This window comes from Carlito syrichta, unplaced genomic scaffold, assembly GCF_000164805.1.
Source record: "Carlito syrichta isolate Samal-C Ts95f unplaced genomic scaffold, Tarsius_syrichta-2.0.1 Scaffold315753, whole genome shotgun sequence".
Lineage (NCBI taxonomy): Eukaryota > Metazoa > Chordata > Mammalia > Primates > Tarsiidae > Carlito > Carlito syrichta.
The window spans coordinates 683,651-708,395 of NW_007259849.1; the positions used below are offsets into that span (position 1 = coordinate 683,651).

The 24,745-nt window shown below is 41.8% G+C and overlaps 1 protein-coding gene across 1 annotated transcript in view; it reads right to left on the minus strand.

Annotated features, from left to right (window-relative positions):
- Positions 1 to 24,745, minus strand: part of GRAMD1B (GRAM domain containing 1B) — a 273,865-nt gene extending 249,120 nt beyond the window's left edge. Inside the window, exon 1 of the mRNA XM_021706540.1 lies at positions 24,588 to 24,745. Within this exon, the coding sequence (XP_021562215.1) occupies positions 24,588 to 24,613 (26 nt within the window). The 5' untranslated portion in view covers positions 24,614 to 24,745. The remainder of the gene's footprint in view (positions 1 to 24,587) is intronic.

Below are 24,745 nucleotides of genomic sequence, written 5' to 3' on the forward strand. Positions count from 1 at the left end.
CCGCCTCAGCCTTCCGAGTAGCTGGAACTACAGGCGCGCGCTACCACGCCCGGCTGGTTTTTTGATTTATTGTAGAGATTAGGTCTTGCCAAGTTGCCGAGGCAGGTCTCGAACCCGCGGGCTCAGGCAATCCACTCTCCTCAGCCTCCCAAGGGCGCGGGATTACAGGCTGAGCCACCAAGCCCGTCTAGGAAGTGGTTTTTTAGTTATGACACCAAAAGCACAAGCAATAAAAGACAAATAAACTGGACAGCACCAAAATTAAAAACTTTTGTGCTTCAAAGAATACCTTCAGGAAAGTGAAAAGACAACCCAAAAAACTGGAGACAATTTTGCAAATCATATATTTGGTAAGTGATTTGTATTTAGAATATATAAAAAACTCCTACAGCTCAATAAGAAAAAGACAAAAAAAATTTTGTTCGTGGGCAAAGGATCTAAATAAACATTTATCCAAAGAATGTCAATAAGTACACTAAAAAATACTAAACATAATTTGCCATCAGGGAAATATAAAACATAACCATAATAGGTGCCACTTCACACCCACTGGAATAGTTATAATAAAAAAGACAGATGATAACAAGTGCTGATGGGGATGTGGAGAAATTGGAATCCTTATATACTGCTAGTGGGAATGTAGGATGGTGCAATTACTTTGGAAAAGAGTCTGGCAGTCACTCGGAGGTTTAAAATAGAAGTTACTATGTGACCCAACAATTTCACTTCCAAGGCATATATACCAGAGAAATGAAAACATATGCCCACACCAAAATTTTTGCATGAATATTCATAGCAGTATTATTCATAATAGCCCCCAAATAAAAATAACCCAAATGTCTATGAATTAATGGTTGGATAGATAAGATGTGGTATTATCCATACAACGAAATATTATTCAGCAATAGACAAAAACGAAGTAGTGATACATGCTACAGCATGGATAGACCTTGTAAACATTGAGTGAAAGAAGCCAGACACAAAAGACTACATATTGTATGATTCCATTTATAAGAAACATCCAGAGTAAGCAAATCACTGAAGACAGAAAGTAGCCGGGCTCAGTGGCTCAGCCTGTAATCCTGCGCCTTTGGGAGGCTGAGGTGAGTGGATTGCCTGAGTCCGCGGGTTTGTGACCCGCCTGGGCAACTTGGTGAGACCTCATCTCTACAATAAATCAAAAACTAGCCTGGTGTGGTAGCGCATGCCTGTAGTTCCAGTTACTCGGAAGGCTGAGGCGGAAGGATCGCCGGAGCCCAGCAGGTCGAGGCTGCGGTGGCCGGGAGCAGCCACTGCACTCCAGTCTGGGCGACAGAGTGAGACTCCAACTCAGAAAAAAAAAAGACAGAAAGTAGATTAGTGAGTGCCTAGGGCTGGGGAGATTGAGGGGAAATAGGTACAAGACTTTTGGGGGGAATGATGAAACATTTTAAAATTGATTGTGGTGATGGCTGCATAACTCTATGAATGTACTAAAACCCATTGGATTATACACTTTAAATTAGTGAATTGTATGGCCTGGAATTTGAGCTTAGTAAAGCTGTTATAAGAAAAATAGACCAGGGACATACTGAAGACAACCCCAGTCTGTGTGTATGCCCTCGCATCCAAAATAAAAATTTTAAATAAATTTTTTAAAAGTAGATCATACAGCAAATGATATGAATAGATATTTCCCAAAAAGAAGACATACAAATGGCCAGTAGGCATGAAAAATTACTCAACATCATTAATCATCAGAGAAATCAAAATCATGTAATATCATCTTATCTCAGTTAGAATGACTATTATTGCTAGTAGTAGTAGTAGTAGTAGTAGTAGTAGTAGTAGTAGTATTTTGAGTTGGAGTCTCACTCTGTTGCCCAGGCTGGAGTGTAGTAGCGTAATCACAGTTCACCACAGCCTCGACCTCCTGGGCTCAGGTGATCCTTTCACCTCAGCCTCCTGAGTAGCCGGGACTACAGGTGCACGCCACTACACTAGTCTAATTAAAAAAAATTTTTTTATAAAGATGAGGTCTTACTATGTTGCCCAAGCTGGTGTTGAACTCCTGGACTCAAACTATTCTCCCAACTCAGCTTCCCAAAGAGTTGGGATTACAGGCGTGAGCCATCACATCCAGACAAGAATGGCTATTATTATTATTTTTTATTGAGGTGGAGTCTCTGTCACTCAGACTGGAGTGCAGTGGCCGCTCCCGGCCACTACAGCCTCGACCTGCGGGGCTCCTGTGATCCTTCCGCTTCAGCCTTCCAAGTAGCTGAAACTACAGGCACGTGCTACCACAGGCCCAGCTAATTTTTGATTTGTTGTAGAGATGAGGTCTCACCAAGTTGCCCAAGTGGGTCTGGAACCCGCGGACTCAGGCAATCCACTAACCTCGGCCTCCCGAAGTGCTGGGATTACAGGCTGAGCCACTGAGCCTGGCTGAATGGCTATTATTAAAAAGACAAAAAGTAGCAGATTCTGGAGAGGATGCAAAGAAAAGGGAACTCATATACTGTTGGTGAAAGTGTAAATTAGTACAGCTGTTATGGAAAACAGTATGGAGATTTCTCAAGCAAAACAAACAAACAAAAATAAGACTGCCATATGACCCTGTGTCCTACGATTGGATATTTATCTAAAGGAAAGGAAATCAGTAATCAAAGTGATACCTATACGCCCATGCATACTGCAGCTCTATTCACTATAGCAAAGATTTGAAATCAACCTGTGTCCATCAATAAATGAATAGTTAAAGGAAACATCACACACACACACACTCACACATACACACACACACACACACATACACACAATAGAATATTACTCAGCCATAAAAAATGAAATTCTACCATTTGTAGGGACATGAATGGGAGTGGAAGTCATTATGTTAAGGAAAATAAGTCAAGCACAGAAAGACAATTTCCTACTCTATTATTATAGTCTAGTAACTGTAACTAAAAGAGCAATGGGTGGGGTGTGGTGGCTCACACATGTAATCCCAACCCTTTGGAATCTTATCATCACATGTTCTCACTCATACATAGAAATTAACCAATTTGATATCATTGAGGTAGAGAGTAGAATGATAGCTACCAGAAGCAGGAAAGGGTGTGTGGAGGTCAAAGGATAAGCAGAAATTGGTTAGTGGGTACAAATATATAGTTAGATAGAAGAAATAAGTTATAATGTTCAATAGCAGAGTAGGGTGACCACAATTAACAACAATGTATTATATATCTCAAAATAGCTAAAAAAGAGGACTTTCAGAAATGCTCCCAACACATAGAAATGATAAATATTTTAGGTGATGGATACCCTAAATGCCCTGACTTGATCATTACACATTCTATGAATGTAACAAAATTTCACATGTATCCCATAAATATGTAAACTATATCAATTACATTTAAAAAAAATAGACCTGGGCAACCCCTTCTGATCTCCTCCCACTCTGGGAGCTTTTCTGTCCTTTTAATAAATTCTGCTTTCTATATATATACATATACACACCTTACAAAACTATAACATCCTAATCTTGCCTTTATTTAAAGTTTGTCATCATGCATTCTTGGCATTAGTTTTACTTTTAAGAATATATTGCCAGCCAGGCATGGTGGCTCACATCTGCAATCCTAGTACTTTGGGAGGCTGAGGTAAGAGAATTTCTTGAACTTAGGAAGTTGAGCCTGTGGTGAGCCATGATTGTGCCACTGCACTCCAGCCTGAGGGACAGAATGAGATGCAGACTCAAAAAAAAAAAAAAAAAAAAAAGAATATATTGCATTAATATATTATTGATCTTGATTACTGAATTTTGGGGCACCTCTTTAAATTTTGCACCTGAGGCAAGTCCTTTACCCTAGTCCCAGCCCTGAAGTACGTATGGTAACAAATACACAGTAATGTAAAGAGCCTTTTTAGAGCCCAGAGGGATGTGTTGGAGGCTTCATTCAACCTTCTTCAGTTTTCTTCTCTCTACCCATCCTGTGTCTGTATGCATCCCCACCAGCACTCCTGATGCAGTTTTGCTGCTGCTTTATACACATATTCTCCCACTGACTGTGTGTGTGTGTGTGTGTATGTGTGTGTGTGTGTGTGTGTGTGTGTGTGTGATTATGAAGAATAAAAAAAGGTTACATAAAAACTGAAAGTAGGCAACCATCCTAATTTTCAAAAAATGAGTAGAAAAGAAAGTGAATTCTACAAATTATAGCTTGCGAATCTCTTACAGAATTCCAAAACTGTATCATTTCACAACATGATTTCATGAAGCACTCAGAAAGCCAAGTGGTTACCAGTAGCAGCCAGTACAGTTTCATTAAAACCAAACAATGGCAAAGAAATACCACTGCCCCTTTTTTATTTTTTAAAGGAGACAGGGTCCCACTCTGTTGCCCAGCCTAGAGGGCAGTGGTACTGTCACCACTCACTGTAGTCCCAAATTCTGGGGCTCAAGTGATCCTTCTACCTCAGCTTCCCAAGTACTGGGGATTACAGGTATGCACCACCGTGCCTGGCTAATTTTTAAATTCTTCTGTAGAGACAAGGGTCTTGATATGTCGTGCAGGCTGGTTTTGAACTCCCAGGCTAAAGTGATTCTCCCACTTCGGTTCCCAAAGTGGTGAGATTACAGGTGTGAGCCACCACACCCAGCCCATTTCCCTTTTTGGATAGTGATTAAACTATAATAATAGATTAGGGAATTGCTAAACACAGCATATCTCTAGATTAGGAATGCGTCCAGCAGCCTTGTTACATCACTGTGAACAGGATAAAGCTATATAAGCCAAATGAATGCAGATTAGAAAAAGTTATAGCTATTTGACTGATGGTACACAAATTTAGTTTACTACAAGTTCAATATGTGTCAAGAGAGTAAAGTCACTGCAAAAAAAAAAAAATCTGAATTGATCTTGGGCTCCACCGAAGTCCAAGGATCTGAAAAGAGTTCTGCTCTATTACTAGTCGACTTCCCAGAAGTACTGTGCCCAGTCCTGGGGGTTCCATTTTGGAGGGGACACTAACCAAACAAAATGCTTCCAGAGAGGGACAATCAGGCTGAAATGGAGATTCAAAAGATTATAAACATTTTTTATGGAAAAATGGTGTCAGTATGTTATTTAGTGTGCAGTTGTGAAGCTGTAAAAGAAATATCATGGCTACTTACAAATATTTAAAAGACTCCAAAAAAAAAAAAAAGAAGAAAAATGGAATCAACTCTATGTAACACAGGACAGAATTAATGCCAGATGATACACATTATTTATTTATTTAATTTTCTTTGAATCAGAGTCTCATTCTGTCTTTCAGGCTGGAGAGCAACAGCACGATCACAGTCACTGACTGGGCCTTGACCTGCGGGGCTCAAGCGATCCTTCTGCCTCAGCCTTCCAAGTAACTGCAACTATAGGTGCATGCCACCATACTCAGCTTATTTTTAAAAATGTATTGTAGAGACAAGGTCTTGTCAAGTTGCCCAGGCTGATCTCGAGCCTCTGGGCTCAGGCAATCCTCTGCCCTTCACCTCCCAAAGTGCTAGGATTACAAGCCTGAGCCACTGTGCCAACCCTAAGTTACTAAAAAAACAAAAAACAAATAGACAACAACAAAAAAAACTCAACAAAAAAGTGCCCCTCTTCACAGCCTGAGTTTGTCCTACCATAAAATGGCCTGCCTTGAGAGGTAAGCAGCTACCCTTCAATAAAAGCATTCAAACCGAAAGCTTTACTGAGATGTCGCAGATGGGATTTAAATAATTAGATGAGGTTGGACCACATGTCTTCTTGGGTCCCTTCCAAATCAGAGATACTATGAATCTGTGTTTCTATTCTCTCTCTTCTAGCCTTTCACATACTTTCTGCTACAATAAGCGAGTATTTGGAAGATATTTTAAAGATACATTATTTTTTACCTCATCCCATCTCTCTAACTTTAATTCCTGCTCTGGAATCCTCCTTCCTCTCTCCTTATTCTTTGGCACCATCTTCTCTTGTTCCTCTTTAGACTGACAGTATAATTCTGTATTTCCCCATAACCCTAACTGAAAATGGGATGCATGAGAAGCCTCAAAACCAGAAAAGAAAAATGAAAGAGAAGACTACACGCAGATGGCATATTGTGCCTACGTTTTGATGTTGAATCCTATTGCTCACTTGCTCTGGGACTCCTGCAGGTGTTCACTGAACCGACTGAACCAGGTTCACATGAATTAGCCTCAGAAGTGTCTGCATATGCTATAATCTCTCTGCATAACTCTTAATGCTTGTAACATATTTAGTGTTTGCTTTCTCTGCTTTACTAGTTTTCCAAAGGCCAGATCATGACAGCTTTGATCTCTGCCATACTCCCAAGAAGTCACTCAATAGATAATAATTAAATGAAGACAGAATTTAACTTACTCTTTTCCCATATACTCCAGACTTATTGCAATTATACTCATGAAAGTCCTGCTTAAGACTAAGCATTAGATGGTGCACAGAGCTTGACAGCCAGTAGGGATTTTAGAAAATACCTAGTACAACCCCCCATTTGACAGATGAATAAACTGAGGGTCAGAGTAATGAAATATTGAGCTAGGAAGCAGCAGAGCTGGGAAGCAAAACAAGTTGTTTTGGTTTCTGGGTGACAGACTGTCATATGCATGAAAAACACAGTTTGGAATTAGATGAGCCTGGGTTCCAGTGCAAATCTCGTTTTAGCAATTCCATGATCTTGGCAGATTAATCAGCATCTTCTAGCCTCAACATCTTCAGAAGTAAACGGGAAAGGTAACACCTCCCTGACACAGAGAAAATGCTTAATAAATAGTAGCTTTGATAACTATTACCAAGTCCAGCGTCCTGACCACTACAACACAGGGGCCCTTGGTTCTGTGCCTGTAGGAACAGAAATATATCTATGCTAAGGGGAGGAAAAGGACAGAACACACACCAAGGGCCTCCCATGTGCTATGCACTTTTCCACGCTCAGCCTAGAACACAGGTGAGTCTCGTAGAAAGTGGCAGAGCCATTGGCACACACACAGATGCCCACCCTCAGCTGGGAGTATGTGGCAGTGGAAGACAATCCATTGCATTCAAGTTTGATACCTTTACAAGCCTTTTCTTTAGACAGCTAACCTTTCTCTTTACGTTCCTAGTTCAGGGCCTTGTATATGGGGAATAACAAACAGAGCCACTGGAAATACTAAGTGCATATTATCTGCCAGCTCTTTTGGACTGTAATTGTCAGCACAGGGAAGGGAGCTCATCCAGTTCAGAAATTTGTCACCATGGGTGTGTAATAAAAGTCAGGAGCAGATAAACCGAGCATGATGCCGAGGTACTCCCTCCCTTCCAGCTTGCTTCCTCATCCTCTGCTTTTGATGTCCACCAGACCCAGCTCCGGCTTCCCTGGGCATCATGGTCCCCTTCTCCTCTTTCTTGGTGGTGTTACTTCTGAGATGTCATACTCTGGAGACCTCTCGACTCCACCCCTCCAAGGGAACTTCCCCTTTTCCTGTATCCAGCATACATCCTGCCTTCTTACGCGGATGCTTTGTCTACCCAAAGCATCTCATTAAACTTGAGACTGATCGTTCAGTTAACATGGGTGAGATAAATTCTGGAATTAATTTGGCTGCTGATGTTTTTAGGCATTTATCTTTGGATTGTCATAACATCTATCATCTTAGTGCAAGGTATACAGACAGACAGATGAGACGTTTCCCAGGATAAAACAGTCTAAAGGAAATGCAATTATAAGGTCTTATTGGGACTATTCATTAAACTGTCAGAAGTTGAGCAGGAGCTGAGCAGAGGGATGTTTGAAGGAGAGTGTGGTTTGTTTGTCAAAGTAGACACTTATGTGCTTCTAGAAATGTTCTTGGGAATGGTTCAAGAAAGTAGAAATGGATGGGAGCATTATCCATAATGGATAATGCTGATTAATATAGGTAGAACTCCATGTACTTTTTGTGACTTTAAGACTTACGGAACTGAACTACAAAATTAATTCCACAAGTGTTACTTTAGTTAACAAGCAATTGCTAAGTAAAAATCCCACGGCAATTCTAAAACATAGCTTCTAGTTGGATCACAAAGTGAGCAGGAAAATCAGCCCAGACACAACCTCTGTGGGAGGGAAAAATTTGAATTCCAAGGACTTGGCTAAAGTTCCCCCAAGTCCCACATCCCAGAAAGCCCCTGTTCCCTGACCAGATGCCAGACAAAGGGCAAGCTAGGGGCAAATAAAAGCAAAGAAAAACAAAGAAAATGCCTATGCTCACAAATGAGAAAGGCTGTCTTCACACTTAACAGGGTTCCCCTTAGGGATAGATGAGACTACAGTGATCCTTATCTCTTTAGGGATAGATAGGACTCCAGTGATCCTTATCTCCTTAGATATAGATGGGACTAGAGTGATCTTTATCTCCTTAGAGATAGATGGAACTGGAGTGATCTTTATCCCACTCCCGCCCTTGGGGATTCCAATTCTTCTCAAGTGTCTGATTTCCTGCTGGGATAATTCCTATTGTCTGTACCAGGATTCAAAAGCCACATCTTAAGAGTAAGATTCCTAAAAACCTTCACTGCTCCCATCACTATTTAAACAGAGAATATTCAAAACAATGTATATTAACAACAGTGTGGAAGAGATAGTACACCTTGTTCTTGGGAAGACTATGCATCAACAGTCATTTACTCAACACATTTTTACGAGCTCTAACTCTGTGAATAAAGCAGGAGGCAAAATTGGACACAACATCTAATTAGAACCATGCAAAAAAAGCATTATTTCCATGCCAAAAACTAGAAATGATTACAAACTTTATATTAAGGAGGTAGGATTATGGATGATTGTCCATTTTTTTCTAAATGTTTTTGTAATACTGCTATGTTGCCTTGATATTATCTTTCAAACTTGGAAATAAATCAGTAAGATTAACATGCAGAAGCTGAGCTTACTCCTTCTTACATGTTGCCCAGGAAAGAAGGGTAGGAGATGGCATAGTCCAGCAAGCGTGTGTGTACTTGCAAAGGTAAGAGAGGGGACTACTGACCAACACTGACTCTTAATGTGTTTGCACAAGGCAAGCCAGCCTGACAACTCTGCATAAAATCTATCTTTTCATTTTCTCCCTCATTCTTCCCCTAGAACACATTTATAGAGTAGGCACTCAGTATATCTGAGGACCAAACAGACGAGTGCACAAATATTTTACTCCTAGATAATGCACCATCTACCTTTATTCCCACCATTCTCCACACTTCAAAACACAGCACATCTTATACTACTCATTCTTAGGGTTTGTTCACAACACATCCCCTGGGTGAAATGCATTTTCTGTTTATTTTCCATCAATGCAATTCTTGTCCACTGTTCAAAGCCCAGTATGGATCTCCTCTTTATAAATATTTATTATATTCTACATACTGAGCATTTAGTATATTGTCAATTATTTTTTAGACCACTTCTTACCCCAAAATATTTAGAGTCATTTGGGAATGGAGGGTAATTATGCTTTTTTCAAAAACCCCACTTAATAAATCTAACATAGCACCTTACAAAGAGGAGATTCCTAATTAACAGTTTCTGATTTCATTGTTTCATATACGTAGTTGTGTTAGAAACTCAGGCTCTGAAATCAGACATAGATTTGAATTCCAGATCTGCACACTAGTAAAATAACCTTGAGGAACTCTTTTTGTCTTCCAAATCTTAGTTTCCTCATCTTTAAAACGGAAAGATTAATAACACCAACTCATGGTGTGTTGTAAGTTAAATGAGATCATGAATGTACTGTGCTTGGCAAAGTCTTTGACACATGGTAAAAGTTTCAGTGAAAGATTGTTAGTGACAATGATAATAAGGATGATAAGGATGATGAAGATGAAGACTCTTCAGCTATAGATCAGACCTGGATCGATGCCAAGGTCAAATGAAAATCTTTTATTGAAACTCTGTGACTACTTTGTTCTGTGTGACACTGGGGAAGACAGATGCCTTTATGTTCCATTGTTTCAATGGCAAGTAGCACCAGAGCTTTAAATTACGTTTTAATATGGCTCATTCCTAGGATTGCTTCTCCCACATCTGTCATCTCATGACCCAAGCACTCAGCCCAGAGAGAAAGCCCATTAGCTCTACCCTGAAGTGAACTAGAAATAAAAACAGAGGGTCACTGTCTGTTGCTTTGCAATAATTTAACCAAATGGCAGACAAGTATACCAGGAGACTATTATCAAAATAAAACTCAAAGGCTGTATTGCTTGTAGGGTCAGTGATCTCAAGGATGCCAAGACTGTTTTTAACTTGTCCTTCCTGTGTTAGACATGAGTTAGGCTGCACTCAGGCTTTTATTCCAAAGATAGTAAATCTGCGGTTAGAAATCTCTGGACCATAATGATACCCATGTTTGAGAGATGGCTCTTTCAAACTCTGGACTGTGGTTTCAGTTAAAAGTTCAACAGAGAGAGCAGTTCTTTATGAGAGAGGAAGGGGGCTATAAGTAGTATTTATTTTGTATTACCATTTCTGTATCCAAGACTCAACAGCAAAATGGCCTACCTTGGAATACTAGGTTCAGTTTGACTGGGGCAAACAAACAAAACACAAAAGTATTTGATGAGTTATTTAAGAACAGACAGAAACAATAACACAGATAACAGAGAGACAATCCAGACTACACACACATCATTTATAACATTTTGGAAGCAGTTAATAGCATTTGAACAGACTGGGAAAATAGTCAAAACATAGAGACCATTGATATATTGAAACATCTATCACATCTCACATATCTCTTCATGGCTAGCACATCTGAGTAGATACTCAGTAAAGCTATTAACATGGATGACTACGTGGCTGTTAACTGACAGTTTGTCCAGGTGGGATTCTCCCTGGGGACAGCAAAATCAGAGAGCAAAAAAAATCAGCAAATAGAAAAACAGTTCTCAAAAATGACCATGAATGCTGTACAACTAAATGCTTAGGGATCACAAACTCTGGAAAACTAAGCCTATACTATTTCTTTGAGGGTTGCAGAATATAGTGTATTAACTCATGTTCTAGGGAGGCAGAAGTGGGGGACCAGAAATCTCTCTTAGAGGATTTTCTTATGAGTAATTTAGGTGGTTCCCATACATTTACTAGTCCATAGTCAAATCACTTTTCCCCACCTAAGTGTGTAAGAGATACATTTTGGAGATTTCTTTTTTTTTTTTTTTTTTTTTTGAGTTGGAGTCTTACTCTGTCACCCAGGCTGGGGGGCAGTGGCACACTCCCAGCCACCGCAGCTCGACCTGCTGGGCTCAAGTGAGCCTTTCGCCACAGCCTTTCAGGTAGCTGGAACTACAGATATGCACCACCTTGCCCGACTAATTTTTGAATTTATGGTAGAGACAAGGTCTCGCCAAGTTGCCCTGGTTGGTCTCGAACCCATGAGCTCAAGCAATCCTCTCTCCTCAGCCTCTCAACGTGCAGGGATTATAGGCATGAGCCACCGAGCTCGGCATAGATTTCCTTCTTTCTAAGAATGTTTGATCCCTTCCCAGTTTGCCTAGGTGACAAAAATCTCAGAGTGAAGGGCATTTGTTTGGTGCCTGTTTCTACATCAACAAGCATCTGATCCACCAAACTGAACAACAAGGCACTGAGCAGTGACTCGAGAGAAATTCTATCTCTTCTGAAAGGACAAAGCTAGAGTTATAGTAGCACTGACTCAGTTTCCTCTCCTGGAGCAGGTCACAGAGTGTCTGTGCCATATGTTGGCAGGACAGAAGCCAGGTAGCAGATGACTGGGAATCAGAGAAATCTGTGCCCACGCTATCTAACGTTATTTTGCATTCCCATGCCTTCCACCTGTAAGACCACGTAAACCCCTCTGCTGCTCGACATGGTTCTAGCCTCTAACTGAATAAGAGACCAGTGATATTTTAGAAAGGGTCAACTCTCAAGCAACAACACAAATCTCTGCCTGTTAACAGAGACTGACATATTATAAACAATCAAAAGATTAGTTTTTCTTTGATACCCACACTCATATGATTTTAAAATGTGTAGTGCTAAAACAAAATTTACATGTTCAAATTACTCTACCTTAAGCACACACCCACCAGAAAATGAGGGGAAGAGGAGAAAGATTCGGTGAGTGTGGGATGAAAACTTTACAAGATAATCTGCATGTAGGGTCAACTGATGACCAGAATATTTTACATGTTGCCCCACAAGCTGTCACCTAAATAAGAACGCCATTCCACATCACCTCAAAGTACCCTTTTCCAGCAACTGGAAGGTGGGGCTCCTTTCCAGAGAGCTGCAGATCACTGAATTCTGTATTAGGAGATGGGCGTTCTAGTCCCAAATCTACCAGTCAGTTTTATGAACTTGGATGGCCTGGATGAATGACTTCCCATCTCTGAGCCTCGTTTTCTTTACCTGTAAAAGGTTAAATGAGATTATTCTGCGTTCCTAAGTGGTTAAGGTATAAAGGACAATTGAGATCTTAATTTGTAGTATTTCTTATCCAGAATTTACCTTAAAACTAAGTAACGATTGCATCATTAGAAGAACATTCTAACAAATTGTTTCCTGCGTAATTGTGTTTGACATCTAAATTGAAGTGCTGGATAATTACATTTACTCTCCTACTGTAATAACAGTAGAAGATATCAGAACCACCTGTAAGGCAGGATAACAGACTAGCATAGAAAGGACATTTTTAAAACCTTGTTTCAGTGCTCTATAATCAAGGTGAACAAATAAAAAGGCAGATAAAGCACAGTTGGGATTTTTTTTTCTCGGATTTCTAAAGCTTTTTTTGGATGACGTCAATTGTTCAGATACCTAGAGACCTGTGTTCTTTTTGTATTTGTAAGTAGTACAGAGACATGCAGTTGCACTAAATTACAATGATACAGCACCTGGATACAGAGTCCCGGCAGGAAAGAGAGTAAGGATAGATGAAGTATAGAAAACTCTAACAGAACAAGTCAGAAAGGGCCACAAAGGCAGGGCTCTCACCGGCTGGTGTTATTCCCTGCATGACAGAAAGATCCTTTGTCTGCCTCAGCAGGTCCATCCTATGCCTGTCTTCTGGTGAAAACACTTGTAGGAAGCATGTGACTGTGCAGTGAATCAATCCCACAGAATATACAAGATTTGATGAAAGTGTAAACCATTATATTAATTGGCTGGAGTGAAGAAGTGGGGAATGGCCTAGAAATTTCACTTCATGAAGCCGGGCTCGGTGGCTCAGCCTGTAATCCCAGTGCTTTGGGAGACTGAGGTGAGTGAATTGCCTGAGCCCGCGGGCTCGAGACCCGCCCGGACAACTTGGCAAGACCTCATCTCTACAATAAATCAAAAAATTAGCTGGGTGTGGTAGCGCATGCCTGTAATTCTGGCTACTTGGAAGGCTGAGGTGGAAGGATAGCCGGAGCCCAGCAGGTTGAGGCTGCGGTGGCCGGGAGCGGCCACTGCACTCCAGTCTGGGCAACAGAGTGAGACTCCAACTCAAAAAAAAAAAGAAATAAAGGAAATTTCACTTCATGAACCTAAAATTTCATGAAGTGAGAGATAGGAACTGTTCTCTGGAAAGGATACATGTATTTTAAGGCATTGCGACACAAAATGAAATAATACATCCCTTTAAAAAAATAATTCTGTGGTTTAGACCTTTAAAAGTCCAAAGTAGAAAAAGCTTACAATCACATTTTAGAAACTCTTTAAAATACCTACTAATCTGACTTTGCATCATCTATAATCATAAGACCTGGAAAGACAGATCTTGAAACACCATCTAGCACAGCATTTTAGTTCCAGAGGGATCCATCCCTAAGTAATTAAAGATGGACAGTGCTACCCAGTGTTGACTCTTACAGCTTTTCTCAATCATGCATTTAACAGTAAATAGCTTCATCCTTTGATTATACAAATAAGATCAATGTCAGTTTAAGGGTAGTCACTGACATTCTGCTGAAGCAACCTTTATCCAGATGTCAATCTAGAATTTCAAAGTGCCACTGAGATTTGTCAAGATCTCAGTCTCCAATTTGCTGACATTTCTTATTCTATTTCTCTCTTAAATCTCTTCTATCTCATCCCTTTGAGTTTATCAGCCATGGCCTCGCTTTACTTCCTCCTGGGTTTAGTTCAGAAATTGTCTCACCAGCATTCTCAGTGCCTTGTGATTCTGCCAAACCAATTCATTTACCCAAGAGCAATCCAACCAGCTGCTCTTTCTGTCCTGTTCGTGGGCTAAGGTGCAGAGTTAGATGACTATGTCACATAAAGGATGCTTTCTAGCTCCAACAGGTATCGGGACTGTAGGGAAATCTTTTTCCTTGTCCGCAGTCAACAATTTTGACTCTTCAAGTTTTTTTCATTGTTTTGAAATCTCTACCTCACTACCTACTTTATTCTCAGAAGATGAATTCACCTCTTCTTCACCAAGGAAATAGATGTTATATCTTGAAGCAACCGACAGGAGTCCTTCACTTCCACACTTCTGAGAGTAGGACTCATCCTTTGCTATTTCCTACTTTCTCCAAGAAAGGGGCATTCCTCCTCTGCCCTTATAGGGTTTTAATGAAAATTAAATAAGTCATAATAAATACCTAGCACAGTGCTTGGCAGGCCATAAATATTGGCTCATCATTCTTCCCTCTATAAACTTAATCCCTCTAATTCCTTTTGTTTGTTTTTTATTTTTTGCTAGATTCTGCTACCTTCTGAGTTCACAAGAGGTCTACTTTTTTAACTCTCTTCTCCTTTCTGTTTGCTCAATCTCTCCCTTTCTATCTATTTCCCATTTATTCATAAACGTATTCAAGTGATTGCCCTCTTTTGAAAACTTGTTTTTCATTCTTCCTTCTCTTATAAGTTGTCATTCCACCTCCTTTTCCCTTACAAATATTAAATGTTATCAGCCCAAACTCTCTGCTGCTTTCATCTCCTAAGCTCTGTACATTGTTGATGTCTTGCTCCTTTCCCATCTTCCCCTGCAACTTCACTGAAACTATTTTTGTCAACTTTATGAATGGCCCTCTACATCTCTACTCCAAACCTCATCCTGCTCAAATTTCAATCTCATTGTTTTATTTTTCAACCCTTCCTTTTTGGTACTTTATATATCTCAAGTTATAGCCATTAACCTAGATCAGATAACATCAAACTACAATGTCAATGCAATCTAAAGCTCCTCTCCTCTCTTCCCTCAGCTTTGATCATCCATCTGCCACCAAATTTTGTTGACTCTTCTTTAAACTAACTCTTAAACCAGGCTGATACTTCCTAATCTTTCATGCCAGAATTCAAACCCCATCAAACCTCATCTGGACCACGCAGCAGCGCTCTTTGTGGCATCCAGCTGTAACTTCAGACTCCCTGTTTCTGTCCGTCCTCCACACTGCCTCTAGAATTGTCTTCCGAAAAAACCCAATTTATTGAAAAATGTCTGTTGCCTCAGTTAACTACAAGCTATATAACTGGAACTTCACAATCTGACTTCAGCTCACTGTAGCAGCCTCATCACCTCTCTTAGAGCACATCTTGTGGTCTAAGTGACTCTTCATGAACATATCAAGCACCTCACAACTCCGTGGTTTTGCACATGCTATCCTGTCTGCCTGAAATACGATTTCACCTTTTCCCATCTGATCACATTTACCTTTAAAACCCAACTCAAATATAACATTTTCTTAAAAAGCCTTCTCAGATTCACCTGGGCTGTTCTAATCACTGCTCTGGACTCAGTGTTCCTATTGACACTTTATTTTACCTCTTTATAGTTATTAACAAGATGTCTTTGACTCTTCTATTTTGTGCTTATTTTCCTTACTAGAACATGAGCTCTTTGAAGAAAGAATTGTGTCTTCTTCAATTTTGTGTCCTCAAGACCTATCTTACTTCTTGTTTGACAAGTGTTTGTTGGAGAATATAAAGGGAGGATGTGGTAAAAATATAACAGAAATAAACCAGAACAGGATAAAATTAGGGTAAGAACACATTACATGCTGTCCACAATTGGTAAAGATAAGATACTCTAGTAGAAAAGAACCGGAGATAAGAGCACTTCACCAATGCTCTGAAAATCCTAGATTTCAAACCATGAATTCATTTCTTTCCATTGCCTCCACAGGAATAAAATCCATAAAAAGTGCAAATATCCGTATTCTTCTTTCTCCGATTTCAGGTTTGTTTGCACTGCCTTTCATCCTTTCCCAAGATCAGTTGCCCAAACTTGATCACAGTTCCATCATTTCAGTGCAGTCATGCATGGTAGCCCAAAGGCTCAACATCTAAATTAAATTTGCCTGTTACTAAGAAATCTCAGGTTTCAGATGAAAGAGTCAAAACTTGGAACTAGCATTATACAACGAGGTCCATGAGGAATCATACTTTGGGAAACAGAAAAGGAATAGGTAAGGTTATTTTTTAAACTTAATTTCATAAGTTCTCTAGCTTATGAACACTCTAAGAAAATAGCTCTGCTGTTTCTGCTAACTCGCTCCTCCTTTTTGACAAACCAAAATATATATTATTCAGCTTGGGTTGATCTAACTGCTATATAAAACCATCAGCACTGCCTTATTTACCTGGGCTTGTATTTTCTCAAACAAATAGCAGGAAGCTCACACATGCAAAAGACCAGCCAGGACCAGAAATTAGCATTCTCTATTGATGGTTGCCAACTGAGTTCAAATGGAGGGAATGGCCTCAGCCAAGATGAAGAAAGACCTTAAAAAGCCAATTTATAGGGCTTGAATCCTAAGAGACTTGCCTCAGCTCTCTTTTGGAAGCGGCAATCCCTCAAATTCTGCTTTAATTTCTTTGCCTGAAAGAAATGTATTTAAACATTGGTTTGGCTGGTTTAAACACTGCTTCGGCTGGAGCAAGCTATGGGGCAGGATTCGCCTTCAAGGGAAATCTACAAAAGATGTCATAGGTATAAGGAGTAGGCATAATACCAACTTTCATTCAGTTTTTTTTTTTAACTGAAATGTCAAGAAAACAGCAGTGATGAACACGCTGAAACCTAAAAGAAAGGCAGACGGTCTCAAGAAATTTGATATAGGCTAACTCTCTGTTTTAGGTTCCTTTAATTAGGCTTGCATAAGTATCTACATTTTAGGAAATCTCTTTTGTGTACCAACTGCAAGGAGATGCTCGTAGATCCCTACTTGTAGAGGTAGAGAGCTGATGACAGATGATGGGAAAACTATGAGAACAAAATGGCACTGAAAACGTAGGGTGAAATTTATTTTTTTTTTTGAGTTGGAGTCTCACTTGGTCACCCAGACTGGAGTGCAGTGGCCGCTCCCGGCCACCGCAGCCTCACCTGCTGGGCTCCGACGATCCTTCCGCCTCAGCCTTCTGAATAGCCGGAATTACAGGCATGTGCTACCACGCCCGGCTGATTTTTTGATTTATTGTAGAGATGAGGTCTCGCTGCCCAGGCGGGTCTCGAACCCGCGGGTTCAGGCAATCCACTCACTTCAGCCTCCCAAAGGAGGCGCGGGATTACAGGCTGAGCCACCGAGCCCGGCTGTAGAGTGAAATTTATAAGAAAAGCATCCCATTTCTATGCCTCAGTTTCTGCAACTATCTAGATAATAATAATTTATTATGCATAGGATTTTCATGACGACTAAATAAAACAACAGAAGAGCTCTGTGAGCAATAACCCATGATACAAATGACGGTTTAGTAGTAATAAAAATAATAATAATGAAGAGCTCAGAGATGTTTCTGCTTATTGGCCATACTTGTAAGAGGGCTAATGATGCTATCCTCACCAGGAAAATGGAAACTTTTGGATAAAGACTTTGTATAAGCTCCTCACTTCCAAACAAGTTGAGGAACTTGCAAATTTTGTAAATTTGTTTTTAAAAAGACTTGAGGGTCAGGCATGATGGCTCATGTCTATAATCCCAATATTTTGAGAAGCCAAGGCAGGAGGAATGTTTGAGCCCAGGAGTTGGGGACCAGCCTGGGCATCATAGCAAGACTTATTCTCTACAAAAAAATTTTTTTTAATTAGCCTATTGGGCATGGTGGCACACATCTGTAGTCCTAGTTACTTGGGAGGCTGAGGTAGAAGGATCACTGAGCCCAGGAGTTTAAGGCTGCAGTGAGACATGATCATGCTACTGCATTCCAGCCCAGGCAACAGAGACTATGACTTAAAAAAAAAAAAAGAACATCCAATGTAATAGTATAAGAAAATGACTGACGGTACTGGGAAAATATGGGGTGGGGATGGGATTAACAGTAGCAAATAGCTGTCTGGGGATGGGGAAACACCTCTTATCAACAGGGTGCCTGAATGAAACGTAATTGTACACCTAACCCTTAACTGTACCCCACAAAACCATAATAAAAAATATTGATTAAAAAAAGCAACAACCCCCCCCCCAAAAAAAAGACTGAGGGTCGAAGTATAGAAGTCTGGAAAAAATGTATGACAAAGCAGTAAAGGGGACAGTCATGTTCAACTTATGGAACCACCACTATGGAATGGTGCTCAACTCTGACCACAACTGAGCTGAGAGATCTGAGAGATGGAGGCTTACATCTGGGAGATCACACTTTGAACTTGAGAGTACTAAAGGAAGTCTTGATTTGGGTTTCTCTTGTTCCCTTTCTTCCCCCAACACACCCCAAAAGGTTCCTTGGCTTCAAAGTCATGCTGGATGAACTGTCTGAATCAGATAGGCAAGGAGAAGGAATGCTGAGAAAAATTGCAAGCACGTGCCTGATTAGAAGGGGGAAAGGAAGCCGGCTCAGTGGCTCAGCCTGTAATCCCGCGCCTTTAGGAGGCTGAGGTGAGTGGATTGCCTGAGCCCGCGGGTACGAGACCCGCCTGGGCAACTTGGCAAGACCTCATCTCTACAATAAATCAAAAATCAACCGGGCGTGGTAGCGCACGCCTGTAGTTCCAGCTACTTGGAAGACTGAGGCGGAAGGATCTCCGGAGCCCAGCAGGTCGAGGCTGCGGTGGCCGGGAGTGGCCACTTCACTCCAGTGTGGGCGACAGAGTGAGACTCCAACTCAAAAAAACAAACAAAACAGAACAAAAGAAGGAGGAAAGGAAATTAGCTTCTGGTTTCCCCTTAATAGACTGTCAATTCTGCATCTCCTTGGGTCTTTGAACATACACCCAGATGGCTCATGTCAATGCTGCCTTTTTATAGTCACTGTAGGGAATAGTCTCTGGTTAGTAAGCCTGTTTCGTTCCGAAGAGAAAGACCAGCCTCTACAAGACTAGTCGGCAGGAATGAGAGCTCCTTTTTGAGTCCAACTGTTTCATCCATCACTCTCTTAGAAGAAGTCAGACTGACTCAACAGCACTTTACTGCTGTCTAATCTAGATAGTAGAATTGTCAAAACAGCATTTTAGAGGTTAAAAAGAGTCCATAAATGCCTCTTAAACAAACATATGCAAGGCAGTGAGAAGCCTTCTGAATCATCTTACATTTTTACATCTGCCCAACCAACCATGCCTGCTTAATTGGTCCCCTTAACATGCATTGTTGAGTTTTTTCTTTCCCCCTTCAAAAGAATGGTTATGTGCAAAGGGACACACATTTAATTGCTACTAAATCTCCTGGGACTTAAAGGGAGTAAGTCCCGTCTAAACCAATAAGATATTATCTGCCTTGTGTTCTCACTCAGTACAAAATGTACATCATTATGCTAGTGGCCTAAGCACCGTCCCACCAGCAAAGTACAGATGAGCTTCCCTGATCAGGCCAGCAAATAGGGATAGTGTCCAAATGCTAAGCAAGGTTTCCACTCAGGACAAGTTCAGCCAAAGTGAGGTTTTTGTTTTTGTTTTCCACCAATGAGATCTCCAAGGAGAACTGAACCAAGAAGGTTCACAAAGGCTGGAATCAAACCCAGTAGCAAAAAAAAAAAAAAAAAAGTATTAAAGGAGAAATGCAAAGCCCACCAGAATTCAGTTAACAGGGTTTCTTCCTGCTAAGAAGTACCAAGCCAGACAACAAGGTTCTTTCTGGCTTCTGCCCACCCCCATCAAGGCAGTTCTTTACAGGCAGTTATGAAAGCCCAGGCTTCATGCCTGCCACCCTCTTGAGGATGCCTTCTTATCTGATTAAATAGAATATTATGCTAAATATTCAGCCATCCTGGCACTGGCTGTGTGGGTGTACTGGATAAAATCTTCATGAAAACGCCATCACAGGGTCATTTGTTTAATTTCAATTCTGCAAAATGTAAAAATAGAACGAGCTGCCATGAGGGGTTGAGGCTTGACAGCTTCAATGAGAAGCTTCCAAAGCACAAAAACCACGCTGTTCTTCTGGCTTGCTTGCTTTCTTCTTCTGCCAGACAGACAAAAAAAAAAAGGAAGAGAAAAAACCTGAAAGCAAGGTGCTGCTTTCACGCATCTTCTGCTCTTTTCTCCTCCTTGTTCGTTTCGTGCACTTACTCGCTGCATCTTCCTCTTGTCCCATCTGTTTCCTCTCCCTCCTCCTACTTGGCTTGCATCCTGTCTCCACGGCCCCACCCTCCCCTCCCTCATCATCTTTATGTGTCATTTCTCTTTCTTTCCTTCCCAGGGACTGGTTCTCCTCCCAAACTTCCGGCATCCTCACAGGGCTGCTCTTGCCTTTTGAGGCAGTCGATCACCAAGCCTGCTGGGTTTCACAACTTGTCTAGGAATTACTCTTCCTCATCCCCCAGCCCTCTCTCTATCCCCTACTTCTTCCCCCAGTCCCCGACATGGAGGATCTATAGAAAGATGGAATTTTAGAGATCAATGAAATCAAATGGCAGATGAGCTGCAGAGGCTGCCTTTCTCATGCTCACCCATCTAGAAAAATATGTTTATTATTCACTGAGCTCAGCAACTCATGGTGGGGTAAGAGGGTGGGCAGGCAGGTAGTACATCACTGGTCTTGTTTTTACACAGATCAATTTTTTTATTTTTATGAAGTTTTAAAAAAATATGTTCAAGTTGCACCCTCAATTCTGATACTTGAAGTCCACAGCCACCTCCAAATTAACCATTACAATATTGGCTCACAAAAAAAACCCATCTTTTACCAGAGGCTCCAGAGTTACACCAAAATCCCATGCAGTTGCTGAGAGGAGAGAGATGCTTCGTGCCTGTTAGGGTCTCAGAAAGGTCTCACAATTTAACCTAGCTTCAAACCAAAGGATGCAGGTTATTTCAAGCCTATAAATATGGCTGATGAAACCAACTGAGTTTAGCTCACTCAATATGCTTAGCATAGGCCTAAAATGGATTTTCACTTGTGGTGCCCATGATACCACAAGGAGGTAGAATACTGTAGCCCACCAGTATCTTTCTTTCTGAAGACAGAACATTGTTGTTGGTTTGAGGAAAGCCTAAGAGAAAAGGTGCTTAGTAGATCACTAAGTTACAGATTCATCAATGTCAATCCATTCTAGAAAAGCACTTAGATCTCTGTTTTTTTGTTTGTTTGTTTGTTTGTTTGTTTTGAGTTGGAGTCTCACTCAGTCTCCCAGACTGGATTGCAGTGGCCGCTCCCGGCCACTACAGCCCCGACCTGCTGGGCTCCAGCAATCCTTCCGCCTCAGCCTTCCAAGTAGCTAGAACTACCGGCGTGCGCTACCACACCCGGCTAATTTTTTGATTTATTGTAGAGATGAGGTCTCCCCAAGTTGCCCAGGCGGGTCTTGAACCCGCGGGCTCAGGCAATCCACTCCCCTCAGCCCCCCAAAGGCGCGGGATTACAGGCTGAGCCACCGAGCCCAGCTAGATCTCTGTTTTTATGGCTATCTTACAGATCTGTACTTGAGTCTACTGCCATGTGTCGTCCAACTAACAAACTCTTGTTTTCCACACACAAAATGAAGATCAATAAATTAAGGCGACCCTCATAAGAGCATGTCTACTTAGCATCTCATATGCTAAAATATGTCTGCTCCCCTCCCCTCTCTTTGCTATAACACTGTTTCCATACCTCCTGCCTCTTACTAGTAATGTCCACTTGTTATGCAGACATACCATGCTTACCTAACAGATACAAAGCAGATTCGGGGCATGCCTTAGAAGCCAGAGCCTTGTACACACCAAAAATAAAGAATACATAGAACTCTAGCAGCTAAAAGATATGTGCAGTGTTTCTGCTTTGTGCATATTAGGGCACTGGATCAAATCAAGGAACTAATGCTTTTATTACCATTTGAAGAATGACCATGTCTATACAGAGAAAGAAATGTGATTCCTGGTGTATCCATCCACAGGTGCAAAAGGGGGAAAGGAGAAGAAGAAAGAAAAGATCCTGATCAAGCTGAAGGATCTGTGACAACCAAAGCAAGAGTAGAAACTGCAGAGAACATCCCAAGAGAAAGTGACCTCTTCTGAGGGGCACGTGGAATAGGTGATAATTGGTACCAGACCTGTAAATAGCTACCCAAAGCCACAAATACTGAGCACTGCATGCCACCTGTGCAGAAGCAGCAAATCATGGGAGCAGAGCAATGGAAGCACCTCTGGAGGGCTGCAGGTCTGGGCTGGCGATTTAAGTAACATACACACATATTGCAGATGTGTATGACCAGGGAGGCCAACAGCCAGCTAATCTGCAAGGACATCGGGTAATGGTTATGGTCCAAAAGCAAAGACTAGAAGGTGGTGGCAGAAACCAATGCCATCTCCTTATCTAAAACGTGATCTCATTCAAGGTGCTTGAATACAGTTGACCAGGCAACCCAATAAAGCACTCACATTTGGTGACAATGTCAAATTGGCACCCAGTTTGGCTAGGTATTGATCAGTTGCTCATAATGACTTCTTTTCAACACTAATACCAAAGCAGAGCCCCAAATCTCCAAAACCAAACAGCTTTTGAGCATGGACTAGAACTTGCACATGGCCTTTTGAGAACCCGGATCTCTTAAATACCAATGATGCCAGCAGAGCTCTTCACCCACATTGTACATTGAAGTTGAGCTCTCCTAAGCAAGATGCAAAGACAATGAGTCAAGGAAAGGGGGCTTCAGGCAAACACGGGTGAACTTATACGGCATCAAAGGCAGCTAAAGTTCTGAGATGCAGTGAAGGTGTCATGGATAGAGACATCCAGCATGAGCAAGATACATGATCATCAAGTAAAGAACAAACACAGGAGACACAGTTGAATAAAAAGAATAAGAGCTACATGTCTACACTTTGCTCTCTAACCTTCTAAATACTATTTCATGAAAGAAAGGGTGGGGTGGGTGTGTATTATGCTAGAAAGTGTGAGTGCCTCTTTTTGACTACGCCTGTTCCTCAGTGAACCTCTATATCAGATTAGGGGCAAAGTGAAACCTCCAGGCAGTGTGTAGAAATATAGCATTTTCAACTTGCCTCCAGTTTCCTGAACTCAAAGAAAGAGCCCCAGCAGAGATTTGCCCCTCATGGAAAACCCCCAGAAGAGGGCTCCTCAGCCATCAAACACTATTTGTATCTCGGAAAGGTGATGTGCCCATGTAGGCGTTGGCAGAGGAGACAGCTCAGCCCCCTGCACAAATTTCTTTGTCCTCGCCCAGAGTGGTGGGAGTTCTACATCTGCTGCGCTCATGAAACATTTTATTATTTTTTTACAAGCCTCTTCAAACAATTATTATTTCCTTGGGGAAAAAAATTTTCTAGAGATCTTCCTAGCATATGTGATATGTGCAATCCTCCCACCCTTTCCCCTCTTCAGCATTGGGCCTGGGGTGGAGTTGTCCCTGGAAATTGCTCCAGGCCCACTAGAAATCAAGCCTGGGGGTCTGCAATCAACTGCTTGGTCTTATGCTACCTCGGAGCCTAGGCACCCTGCTGAGGAACTTCCTGAGGAATGAAGTTTCTCCAGGTATGAGATTGGCTGATGGGTGCAAACAAGTTGTTTGGGCACTGATAATTCATTCTAACGCCACACCGTCTCACCCTTTTCCCTGCTCCACAAGAGTGACTCTGTTTCCCCTGGGAAGGGACTTCATGCATTTTAGGTTCAAACCAGGAGGTGCGCCAGGGACCAAACCTCTCACCTTCTGGCAGGAGGAAACCAGAAGTAGAGCCTCTCCCTAACCTCCGCAGGTACCCTATGATGAACGCTTTGTCTTTTTGTCAGATCTTGCATTTTTACCATGCAAGTGGAATAGGTATAAGATTGATGGGGCAGCCAGGTGGGGTGATGGAAGCAATGCCCAGAACAAGGAAAGTCAGTGCTCCTAGTTCAAACTTTTGTCTGCAATGTGAAGAGGAGCAGACACAATCTCCGTTTCCCCAATCCTGCCCTCACCCCTTGTTCTGTGCACATCTCCAGCACTGAATGAAGAAAGAAGCCAGCCTCGCTGGCCACTTCCAGAATTGCACGAAGGAGGTAGTCTATCCCAGTGATTTCTTGGCGACAGCAACTCTCAGGGGACACCACAGCCTGGCCACAATCCATGTTAATAGCTTTACCTTGCCCTCCGCTAACTCTGATGTTTCGCTAAGAAAATTCGGATACGAACAGCTCCCCCGTCCCCACCCCCACCCCCACCCCAGTGTTTCCATAGCCTCCAGTTTCGCCGGGATCCCTTATCGTCACCCCGGCATCCAGGTGTGCTTTCCGTGGGAGTCAGGAAGTTCTTACCTGGGTCTGCTGGGAGAGGCGCTCATAGGGACACGCGTCGGGGCGCGCGGCGGTCAGCGGCGTCCAGGGCGCCCCAGCTGCCGGCTACAGCTCACCACGTCTCCCCGCGAGCCCGGCTTTGCAAAGAGGAGAGCCAGTCCCGTGTGGAGGAGGGGAGG